The sequence below is a fragment of the Parasteatoda tepidariorum genome, chromosome 4 (genome assembly GCF_982258835.1).
Source record: "Parasteatoda tepidariorum strain Cologne lab strain chromosome 4, Ptep-v5.0, whole genome shotgun sequence".
Classification (NCBI taxonomy): Eukaryota; Metazoa; Arthropoda; class Arachnida; order Araneae; family Theridiidae; genus Parasteatoda; species Parasteatoda tepidariorum.
In genome coordinates, this window is record NC_141758.1 from 37,948,420 (window position 1) to 37,960,655 (window position 12,236).

Genomic DNA, 12,236 nt, shown 5'->3' on the forward strand with positions numbered 1-12,236 from the left:
AGATTCTAACATGCAAATTCTGAAAAGTCCCTGTTTAAATACTATTTGTAATCCGATTAACATCTGAACTTTGGGAAGTAGCATCTGTTTTAGAGGACACAATTTCTCAAGACTTTTCTCTTGAATGTGTCAAGCAATATCTTAAGGTCCCAGGATTAATGTGATAATCACTCTCCAAGAGGATGGCTTATCACAATATAAAAGATTAGTTTTATTTACATTTTTAAATAATCGCTGATCGCAATGAAAAATTATTCTTTTGAATAAGCACTCGATCTTACACGCGTGGTTATTTTATCTTAAAAGACCTTTGAAATATTTAAATTACTTGGATTAAAGGTAAGTATTTTTTTTAATCAAATAAAATATATAAGATAAAAATTATCAATCAAGCAAATAAATTTAAAATAGACAAATGTTTCGAAACGCGTTAAAAACTGTTAAATGCAGAATTATTTATTGTGGCTCTCGGAATGAAGTGAATTTGACTATAAAGAAATTGGTCCTAAAGGATTTTTAATTTCACTTTCATAACTCAAGTGTAGAACAGTAAAATAGTATGTTTTAAACAACTCAGGGAGTAGTTACGTTTTCTTTTTAATCTTAATTTATTATTTTTTTTGTTCAAATTTGACAAAAACAATTCTTGTTCTAAATTATATTTAGTAAATTCCATTCGAAATTTTTTACTAAATACTAAGCGCCGACCTTCGAATTCCGCTCAGGGCATGTTTGTTTCTCTCTGTGCGTTTTCCTCTATTGTGTACGATGTGTGAATGTGGTCCAGCTTTTGACAAAAACATTTAGAAGAGATGGTTATGCCAGTGAACATGTATGTAGGGCAGTATGGCGTAGGTAATGTTGCTCGCTTCCGTGACTTTGGTCACAATGTGCTCACCAGGCAATGCAAAATGAGCAACACCTCCGGCTTCTTCCAAGGCGAAGAACAATAAATTCAGTACCTGTCAATCAAAAAAAAAAAAAAAAAAAAAGAACTAAATCGTAAGAATTTTATTGACAATTATTTCAAGATCATATAAAATGTATATTTATTTCATGTATTTAGTTAATGTAGTCTGTTACACAAATTTTTAACAAAAAATAAGTAACCAAATTAAATAAAAACAAAAAATAAATATAATAGCATTATGATAACAGATTTCCCATCGGTCAAACGTTCTTTTTTTATATAATCTTTTATATAATGGAATGTGGCAGCTGAATAGATTTTTTAAAGGCCTTAAAATTTCGAGTGCGAAGGTTGCATAAATTGCATCAATTGATATTTGTTCTTTTGTTGTCCAATGGGTTGGATTGGTTTTCTTTTTAAGTTACTTTTGCTGAGACGTTACGAAATTCTTTTCCTGCATCAGCATTCTTATTTATAATTATGTCGCTGACTAAGACAATAATTATATATTATTTAATCATGAAAAACACGTAACGTGCTTTAACCCCTTAAGAGTGACATATATTTCAGAAAAATGGACGAAAAATGGAAAATTTTTTTGACTGTTGAATTTTGTTCTTTATGAAAGTTAGAATATGTTTTTTATTACGAAAATAAAATTTTAAATGCAATAACTACTTTATTTATAATTTTTAAATTCAAAAAAAAGTAATGGATTACACACACATCCTATTCAATTAGAGCAAATTAAACAAAATTCTGAAGCCAAATATTATATAACTAGTATAATATAATATAAAAACACAACAATATGATTTTCAATACAAAAATTTTACAAATCTTTTACAGTATGGATGATACATCCCAAAACTCCCATCCACATTTCCCTCCCTCGACTGAAGTCGTAATTGGTGAAAAACTAAGACCACTAATTCCATCGATTAAGAAAATAGTGAATTAAGTACCCTAAAGAAAAAACGAACTGATCTCGGGCTTCACAAAATAGGAACGTTAATTTTTCACCAGCCCGAATTCAGTTCAGGCATCACAAATACTGAACGTAGTAGTTGTCCGAACTAGATTCGGGCGAGGTTAAATTAATATCATGTGAAAACTTTAACAATACGTACATGTGATTAAAAAGAAAATAAAAAAAGCTTGGATCACTTATTGGCATGATTTGCTTTATGATATTTTTGTTGTAAACCTTCTATATAATTTCTCCTTCATTAATTTGTTCAATCCACATTTGTATTTTTTTTTCATTTATTAAAAATACAGTAAAACGTTTTACAAATTTGTAAATTTATATCCTGTAAATTTGTAAATTTATAAATTTGTAAATTTATAAATTTGTAAATTTATAAATTTGTAAATTTATATATTTGTAAATTTATATATTTGTAAATTTATATATTTGTAAATTTATATATTTGTAAATTTATATCTTATACTATAATACGAGGAATGGTTGCCAAGTCGAAAATCGCCCCAGAATTAATAAACTCCGGTAAACTTGGGGGTCTGGGGTTTTTGGCCACGAGGAATCGATTAGCGCCGGTTTTGAAGCGCTACGGTCGAGCAGTTCGGAGTTACAGATAGGATATTTTCAAACTTTATTAGTTCGCCATAATGGCTATAGATGGCAGCACTTAAATTTTCTTTGTCTATTGCCTAATAAGTTTCAAGCGGTAACGTGTTGCCATCTATAGCCAATATGGCGAACTAATAAAGTTTGATGACCACACGATTATTTTTAAATCACAAAATTAAGGTAAAACAAATATAAAAGGAAAAAATAAGGATAACTTTAATATTTTTACTAAATTTTCTTTTGAAAAAGTACGATTCTAATTCCACTGCTTTTTTTTAAGGGAAATTTTTTAATGAAATTTTGAATTTAGCGCTCGTTCGTTAACTAAAAAGATTCGTTCTTTTTGATTCGTTCAAAATTCCAATTTCCAAATATTCGAATTTCCAAAAAAGCATTTAAGGAACTGATTTCGATTTCAAATCACCGTCAACAAAGTCCGACATTTCAACATTCATCAGATTTCAAGCTACATTTTCAACGTGCAGAACGCACCTCTACATGAAATTCTTCAAGGAGCGGGAATTTTGGAACAACAAGCGATCAACTCAATTCTACCCGCAAATGGACAACTAGAAGATACCGTCATTGTCAGAATGCTTCTCCATTACGCCGAACAAGCTTACCCGACCGTCAAAGTTGCCGTACTTCACCCTGAATTTGTCGCACGCTTCTACGTTACAACAGCGGATGGCGCTTATGAAGGAATGGCTCTTCTCAACGATATCAGCGACCACAACAAGGCTTCCAACTATCTATACGGCGTTCAACAAGGATTCGACGTGCTACTCATTCCCATTCACAAGAGAGCTCAAATGGATAGAGGCGAGCACTGGATGCTAGGAATTTACGAAGCAAGCTATGGAGAACGTCAACAATTAGTCTGCGATCCAGTCGACAACCCGCTACCCATCGATGTTGTTTTGAGAAAAATACTGCGACACGTTTTGAATACCGTTGTTACAAATGAAAAGCTGAAAGGATGCATCGTGAAAACTCGCATCGCTTACAACCACCAAGATGACGCGTCTTCCTGCGGAGTTTACATCGTCTTTTATGCCCGACAATACCTCTCTCATCGACGGCCTTTTCCTGGACAAGAATTTTCAAGAAGCGGATGAACGGAAGCAAATTTACGAATTCGTTGTGAACAGTGACCAATTGAACATGTCGGGACCATCTGAAGCCGCATCTTTCACATCTTCGACCAATATGCACGCTTTGAATATCCAAGACCCGATGATAACGCCGTTGCGCCCGACAAGAGCAGTCAAGCAGCGCAGCGAAACTTGGACGTCTCTGAAGGAATGTGCAACGGAACACGATTGATTGTCACCGAACTTTGCAACAACATCATCAAGGCTAAGATCATCACCGGTGAACACGCAGGCCGACAAGTACACCTTCCAAGGATCACGCTCGACTCCAGCAAATCACAGCTTGGCGCAACTATGCAACGGCACCAATTCCCAGTTACTCCAGCATTCGCCATTACGATACTCAAGTCACAAAGCCAAACATTCGAATTCGTCGGCGTGCTTCTCCTCACGACGGTCTTCGTGCACGGAATGCTCTACGTCGCGTTTTCAAGAGTCAAGCGTCAAAGTGCGTTGAAGGTCCTGCTGCCTTTTGAGAATCCAACCCACACCCGAAACGTCGTATGGAAGGAAGTCCTGAACAAGAGAAACTCACCAGCCGCACCTGCCTCTCCGACAAGAAACTACCTGGACAACATGGAAGACTTCGCAATCGATGATTAATGTTTATTATGTTTATGCTGTTATAGGTTTATAATATGTTTCTTATGTATGTATATATGTTTGGTTTTTCTAAATAAATTTGTCAAAAATATTGAACTTCAACACACTTCAATCTTTACACTGCTCACTTTGTACCATGTCTTTAATTGTATAATTTTTTGTTATCAATTACATTTTATTTCCTATGACTTTTCAAACTTTACCTTTGTATAGAATAGTTCCCTTTCCAAACTCTAACTTTGTTTAGATAGTTTACAATGATGCACTTTAACCGGTTATCTTTTCACCAATGGTTTCACAAATTTTCTTATGGCATGTATTGTTTTGATAAATCGCAATTGAAAATTTAAATCTTCGAGTTAGCTTCGATACCTGTTTTCTCCGAGCGGAGCTCGGTCATCCGCTGGTATTTGTAAATTTATATCTTTGTAAATTTATATCTTTGTAAATTTATATATTTGTAAATTTATATATTTGTAAATTTATATCTTTGTAAATTTATATCTTTGTAAATTTATATATTTGTAAATTTATATCTTTGTAAATTTATATCTTTGTAAATTTATATATTTGCAAATTTATATATTCATAAATTTATATATTTGAACTGTAAATTTATATGCTTAAAATAAACAATGCTTAAAATGGGTTTCAGCTCTTACCTTTTCACCTTTTGCAATCTGAATTATTCTTCTGTTCCGAGTCTTAATTAATTTTTTTTTAAATCTTTACCATTTTTGTCATGATAAACATTTAATCTTATAGTCATTTCATGAAAAATTTCTCCTAACCAATGATTTATATATTTATATTTAGCAAATTGTACGGTTTTAAATGTTAAAATGTTTTACTTTTGCGCAGCATGAAAACACAACTTTAAATGCTTGTAATTTGCGCAATTGTTTTTTCAAGTTTAATGTAAGGTTCGCATAAGTTTAATTTTATCACAGCGGAAAAAAGTTTAACATTCATATAAAAGAGGTGGCAACAGATTTGATACATAAAGAGAACGCTTCGCTTTAAAATATTCGTCGTTGTTTATTATTGTTTATTAAAATACTTTTTTAAAATATCTTCTCGCTTTTCGCTTTATAATTCTTTTAAACCAAATTCCTTGTCTTTAAACTTTACCTTATATGGCACAGCTGTCTTTTTTAAAAAGAAACTTTCAACTTCTTCTTCTAAAACATCGTCATTCTATCGCTACATTTTAAATTCTTCTCATGAAATTTTGACTGCTAATGAAGCAAAAAGGAATTCATCATTGGCTACAACTCGCTCAGGTAATCCTATTTTGACAAAAAATAACATTTCATTGAAGTAAATTTGAAAATTGCATTCCGTTAATTTTTGATTTCTACTCGCCAAACTTCTCTGTAACAAACGTCGCCAAAACAGATTCTACTCGCTGCACTTTTCTTCGCCAAGATGTCAACAGACGTGAATACTGTTTTGAATGCCTTGAACGTGGAACAACATACTCATTTAACTGTCGCCCAGTTAAAAACAGACTTGCGTTTAAGAAATCTTTCGCGTAATGGAAATAAAAATGACCTAATGTCACGTATAGTTGATGATAATATTAAAAGAACAGTTGATGGAACTTTAAACGAACTTTTAAGCAGTCAACATATTCCTCAACGTATTCCTTAACCTCCTCTCTCGCAACAGATTCTAATATTGCGACCATTCTCACTACATTTATGGAAAACTCAAAATCAATTACTGGATAAACAAGTAAGTCAATCAAATATCATCCAAATTACATCCACTAATGATACCACCAATTCTAATTCGATATTTGAAGGAGATGCTATTGACAATGCTTCTGAATGGATAAAAAGAAGTATAGATAGAATTGCGACTCTAGCTAATTGGTCTGATAATCTTAAACTAACTAATGCTATTTCTCGCCTAGCTGGATTTGCAAAAAATTGGCAAATGACAAGAGGTAAACTTTATAATGACTGAACTGGCCCTCGCTGCCAGATATAAAAGACGTGTTACAATGCAAGAGTTTTTAGCTCATCGGAGCTCTCGTAAATTAAAAAATAATGAAAGTTTAGTTGATTCTATTTATGCTAAGGATGCTCTTCCTGAAAAAGCTCCGTTTACTATACCTCAAGCTGATCGAATTTCGATGATAATTGGTGATGTTACCGAGGAAAAAGCAGATTGCCTTAGCTACTCAGAATTTGATTACTGTCAAAGAATTAATTGATAGAGCTGCCGCACTTGATGCAATTTGAAATTTCAAACAAGAAAATATGTCACGCCAAACAGCTAACAATTTATTTTCAGTACCGAAATCTCAGTCAAAAACTTTTAATTCGCACTTAGAACAAAAACGATAATATAACCCTGCTACTGAAGATGTTCACGATATTGTGACGAATAAAATCATCGCCAAGATAACAAAAAAATGCAACCCTGCAGAAGAGCAGAACGTCTTTTGCAGTGTGGCTGCGTGCTCGTATAGAAATGTGAATAAAGTTTTGTTTTCAACCAAGAATGTGATGTTTTCTCTTTAAGAGCAAAATGCTCGTTTGAATAAACCTTTGGACGATCTAATATGGATAATCAACTAATTATTCCAAAATGTTGACCTCGAACATAACACGCATAAAATTGATTGAAATCGAAAGTAAGATGTGGATTGTTCTAGAAACATGGGAAAGTTTTCTTCAAAAAGACAGTTCTATATTATGCAAATTGAAAAGAATCTACATACGATTGGACCTAAAGAACAGATAAGTGCTTCTGGATCATTATTTATTTAATAAAATTATTTTTAAACTTAAAAGGCTTTAGATAACAGTATTGCTCTAAATGTCGAAGAATGTGTTCTTAACTGTTAGGAAGTCAGTTTTTTTTTTTTTTTTTAGAATTTCAATTCATTTTCTTAGTGAATATTTTATTTTATTTAGTATGTAAGTAATGTTATATGTAGTTTTAATTGCAAATTAGGAATTTAATGCTTTTGTTTTATTGTCATTTAAATCATTGTAAACAAATATTTAGTGATACGTTTTTGAAAACCTTGCATAATGACCGAAATTCCAGCTCCTCAAATTCCTGTTTACAACAGATCAGATTGTGCCTTTTGGTTTGTTATGTGCGAAAGCATATTTTCTTTAGCAAAACCTATAGCAATTACAGAGTCTATAACGAAATATAATTATGCAGTTCCGAATCTTCCTCCCGATATAGCTTCCTTAATTCGTGATATTCTTATGAACCCCGATGCAACTGACCTATACGAAAAAATAAAGGAAGAGCTTATAAAGCGTTCTGGGGTTCTTCCCAGCAAGAGATTTGGCAACTTTTATCGGGGGAAGAATTAGGTTCTAGAATACCTTCTGATTTATTACGTTTTATGAAGCGCCGTGCTCAATCGCTTAAGGTTCCAAATGAACTTATGCTGGAATTATTTTTACAGCTATTGCCGTCATCCGTTCAATCAATATTAGCAGCAGTTTTTGATTTAACCTTCGACAAAGCTGCTGAAATTTCAGATCGAATTTTAGAACTTACTCCGTCCCCAGTCGAAGATTTTGCGATTTCTGGTTCTAATGGACAGTCAAGTGAAGATAAAAATATTTTGCGAAATGAATAAAAAGGATTGATTGCCTTTTTTATGTCGAGGTAGATCACCTTTTCAAAGAAACGGCAATAATCCTCCTAATAGATCTCGATCCAATTCTCGGTATCGAACTTCAGAGCATTGCTGGTACCATCAACGTTTCGGAAAAAAAATTTAAACCCGAAAAATGCATTCAACCTTGTTCTTGGAAGGGAAACGAAACAAGCAAAGAGTCGACTTATTCTTTACCGCAAATTTCACGTTGCCTGTTCATTAGAGACCGAAAAACATATGTTTCCTTTTTGGTAGACACAGGCAGTGGTGTTTCTATTTTATGTGAAAATAATTTTCGTAAACGTAAACCCACCAAAACAGACACTTTTTGCAGCAAATTTCTCAACCATTAATGTTTATGCTCAACAAACTTTAGCTTTAGATTTCGGGTTAAGAAGGTAGTTTAACTAGACATTTTTAGTTGCCAATGTAAATACACCAATTCTCGGAGCTGATTTTCTCCACAATTTTGAATTGATGCCTGACCTTAGAAATTGTATTAGAGACTTAAAAACTGAGTTAAAAACTCCTGGTCATATAAAGCAAACGGAACTTCATACTGTTAAAACAAATTCTAAAGATAATAAATATTTTGATCTCCTAAAAGAATATCCATCTATAACAAAATTACCCGATCCCAATAAACCTGTCAAACATAATACTTCTCATGTCTTTCATTTAAGAAAGTAAATTTAAAATAAAAATAAATAACAATAAATTAAATTTTACTTTATCTTGTTAAATTAGAACTAAAAAATAATCATAACATTTTGAAAAAATTTGAATTTTATGAACACTTTACAAAATCAACACGACTGTAAAATAGGTTACAGTTACCTTTTAGTAAATAATTTTGTAATTACTTATTGATCAAACAGAAATACGGCCACTAAATAATATAAAACACGAGAAAAATTATGAGACACTTCAGTTGAGGCACTAAATAATTTCTTTTTCATTTAAAACGTCTCAATAATGTCAACAACATTTAATTCTTTGCCTCTTGTTTAAACAAGTCTCAGCTCGCTATAGAACTGTCTTCAATTTTTTCTCGTGCAAATAAAAATGACAAATTTTAACTTAAAAAACATTGATAAACCTTATAATACATAAACTATAAAAATACTTATAAATAATAAGAATTCGTAATAACTTAACAATTGTTGAAATTCCCGAGCTTTTTCAATACTGTTCTTATTCAATACTGTGCTGAAATATTTCCAACATTTTTCAAAAACTGGCGATTTTGCTGCTTATCCGTTATAGCACAAAGATCCGAAATGCGTCCCCTCGGACGCATCCCATAATGCATCCCATAGGATGCGCAAAAAAGTTGTTATGCATCCCCTGTGACACAAATAAAAGTAATTGTGTACCTCTAACCCCTAAAATGAGTAAAAATCGTGCAATTCTAGATCGTCAAATTTTAAGGAAATTTATAATAGGAAAAAACAAGCAGAAAAACCAAACTATAAAAAGTAAAAAATAAACAAAACTCCTTTTTTTTAAATTGCAGGGGAAAATAAAAATAATTCTGATAAGGAAAGGTTCACAAGACAAACTCATGGAATTAAATGAAATTTTCACAGGTGTTCGAAGAACTTATAGATAAACTATATCCGAAAAATAAGTTGTTAATTTGCATTAAGATAGAATAAAATATTATTGAAAATCGGGTTGTGGTTAAAAAAAAAAACATATTTATCAATGATCGGCTATTTTTTATTTCCATTAAATAAAATAATGAATAGAAAACTCGCACACAACATCCATACAACGAGGAAAATATTTATCTGTTGTGACAATATTATTTTAAAATCACTAATGTTTTAATTTTTTTTAAAATTAGGTTTAAAAAAAATATACAATTCTACCATCAAGGTTTTACAACATAAAAATAAAATAACGTCTTCTTAATTTGTTTAACTTATAAAGGAAAAAAATGATAAAATTGACCAATTTAACTCAAAAATGGTCCAGTCACCATTTTGTACATGGAGAGTTTTCCCCTGGTGGAGTATTTATCTTTTTTAATTAACATTAAAAAAGATAAGAAGACCATGTTTGTGCCATTTCATGAATTGTGTTTCAAATGTAGTAATAGTTAATTTTACGTGGACCAACTTATAACTTTTTAATAAAGTGTTTTGACTTAATGCTTCGATAATAATAACAATGATGATGATAAAATTTTTTTATGAGTACTTCTAAAATAATAAATACAAAACTATTTCCTTATAGTTATTTTTTTTAATACTACCTATTTATTTAACATAAAGGTAGATTAGCAAAGATTCAATGATATTTTGAAACTATTTTTTTTTCAGATTAAGAAAATTTAATAGTTGGTATCAAATATAGAATTTAAGTTAGTCAAATATTTAAATATAAGTGTTTTTGAATGAAAAAACATGTTTCGTGAAAAGTAACCCAATGTTTTAATTACATTTTAAATTTTCTATATATTCTTTTGAATTGCGTTTTTAAAATTTTTTACTGAAACTACTCGTTTTGGATTTTTCTTTAAAACTCTTTTTAATTTTTGCAAAGATTAATCTCAAAATCTGTGATGATGATCACATGATTAATGATGTGATCTTTTTTGTCCTTATCTTCATTTATAATGACATTTCGTAAAGTGTTTTTCCTAGCAGGAGCAGATGGAGTTTTGATAAAGAACCTTTACGTAAGAAAAAAAAGAAGGAAAAAAAACAATGCACGTTTCAGAAAAATTATTAAATATTGCAATTGCAAAGCTTATTGCAAAATTTTTCTAATGAAATATATTGCAGAAATTTTCTAATAGAAATAATTTATTAGCAAGAAAACTACAATGTTTTATACACAAATTCCCTTTTTATTCGCATATAGTGACTTAAAAAACTTGATAAAAGTTATTCATTCTCGGAAAAAACCGTTATGAGTCAAATAGGCTATCTATATATATATTTCTCTTACACGGCGATAAAAAAAGCCTCATTACAACTCCCCGAATGGCAACGCTAGAAAATCGACCAATGATTGCACCTAAAAATGTCACATGCCAAATCTAGCTGAGGTGGCTCAACATATAGCGCTTTTAAAAACGGAAACTGAAATAACCTGAGAGAGCATCAGCTGTGGTAATCTCATACTGTTAAGCTAGGCAGAAGTGAGTAGTCTTTGTCGATAGATCTCTATTTTAGTATTTTGTCGAAAGCGCTTTTTTTCACGAATTTATATATTACGAATTTGTTTGACGATTTTTCGTTTATATCACGAATTTATTACCACGTTTATATAAACTTGCCTTCGTGTATGTCTGTCCGGGTGGAATTTTGTAATCGATTTTAAACTAACTTCCCGACTAGCTACAAACTTCAAATTTAGCACACAGTTCAGAATTGGATGATAATGCATGAAAATGAAGAGAAAAAAGACATGCAAAGTAAAATAAAATTAAAATTTAAAAAAAAATTATTTTCGAGATTGTCTTTTGTTGTCGATTCCATTATTTCAAATTATTACGTGTCAGGTGAAAAGATTTTTGTTGTCGAAGTATTTTTATTGGCTGAAAAATCACGTGGTAGGATCCAGTTTTTCCTCATTCATTTCCAGATTGTTTTGGTTGTCATCAGCATAAAGCTAATGAAAGTCGTAAAGGTATTGTTCTTCTATAAAGATTTTTGTATCCCTAATTTAAAATAAAAGTTATATTACTTTAGTAGTGGTCTTGTAGTAGTCTTGACTACTCTTGACTAAGAAAAATAATCTAAATAAAAATATATATTTTTAAAAACCACGTTTTTTGTAGTGAAGAATAATAATTAAAAAATAATAATTTTTTAAAAATATAAAATAAAAATTAAAATAAAAAAATTCAAAATAAAAAAATTCAAAATAAAAAGTAATATTTTTAAAAACCACGTTTTAGTAGAGGAGAATAATAATTAAGAAAAAAATTGAAAAACGAAAAACGTGGGGAGCATGAAATACATAACATACACATACATATACACATTTTCTTACTCATACACATGCACAGCTACATATACATCCACATACATATGCATATACAAAAGCATATTCCATATCCACATTCAGATACAATTACAATTACTGATATACATACACATATTCTCAAGAGCACACATACACACACTAATATAACATTACTGTTATGTATTTCATGCGCCCCACGTTTTTCGTTTTTCAATTTTTTTCTTAATTATTATTCTCCACTACTAAAACGTGGTTTTTAAAAATATGACTTTTTTTTGTTTTATTACTGTTATTAGTTATTCATTGAAAAATGAGTCTCAGTCGTGCTGTTACGCTTTAAGATTTTATACTATAGCA

At 30.9% G+C, this 12,236-nt stretch overlaps 1 protein-coding gene across 1 annotated transcript; it reads left to right on the forward strand.

Moving 5' to 3' along the window:
* Window positions 1–3,808: 3,808 nt before the first annotated feature.
* On the forward strand, window positions 3,809–4,261 carry LOC147810895 (uncharacterized). The gene has a single exon (XM_087162145.1). The coding sequence runs from the start codon at window positions 3,809–3,811 to the stop codon at window positions 4,259–4,261; it is 453 nt and encodes a 150-aa protein (XP_087018271.1).
* Window positions 4,262–12,236: the final 7,975 nt, after the last annotated feature.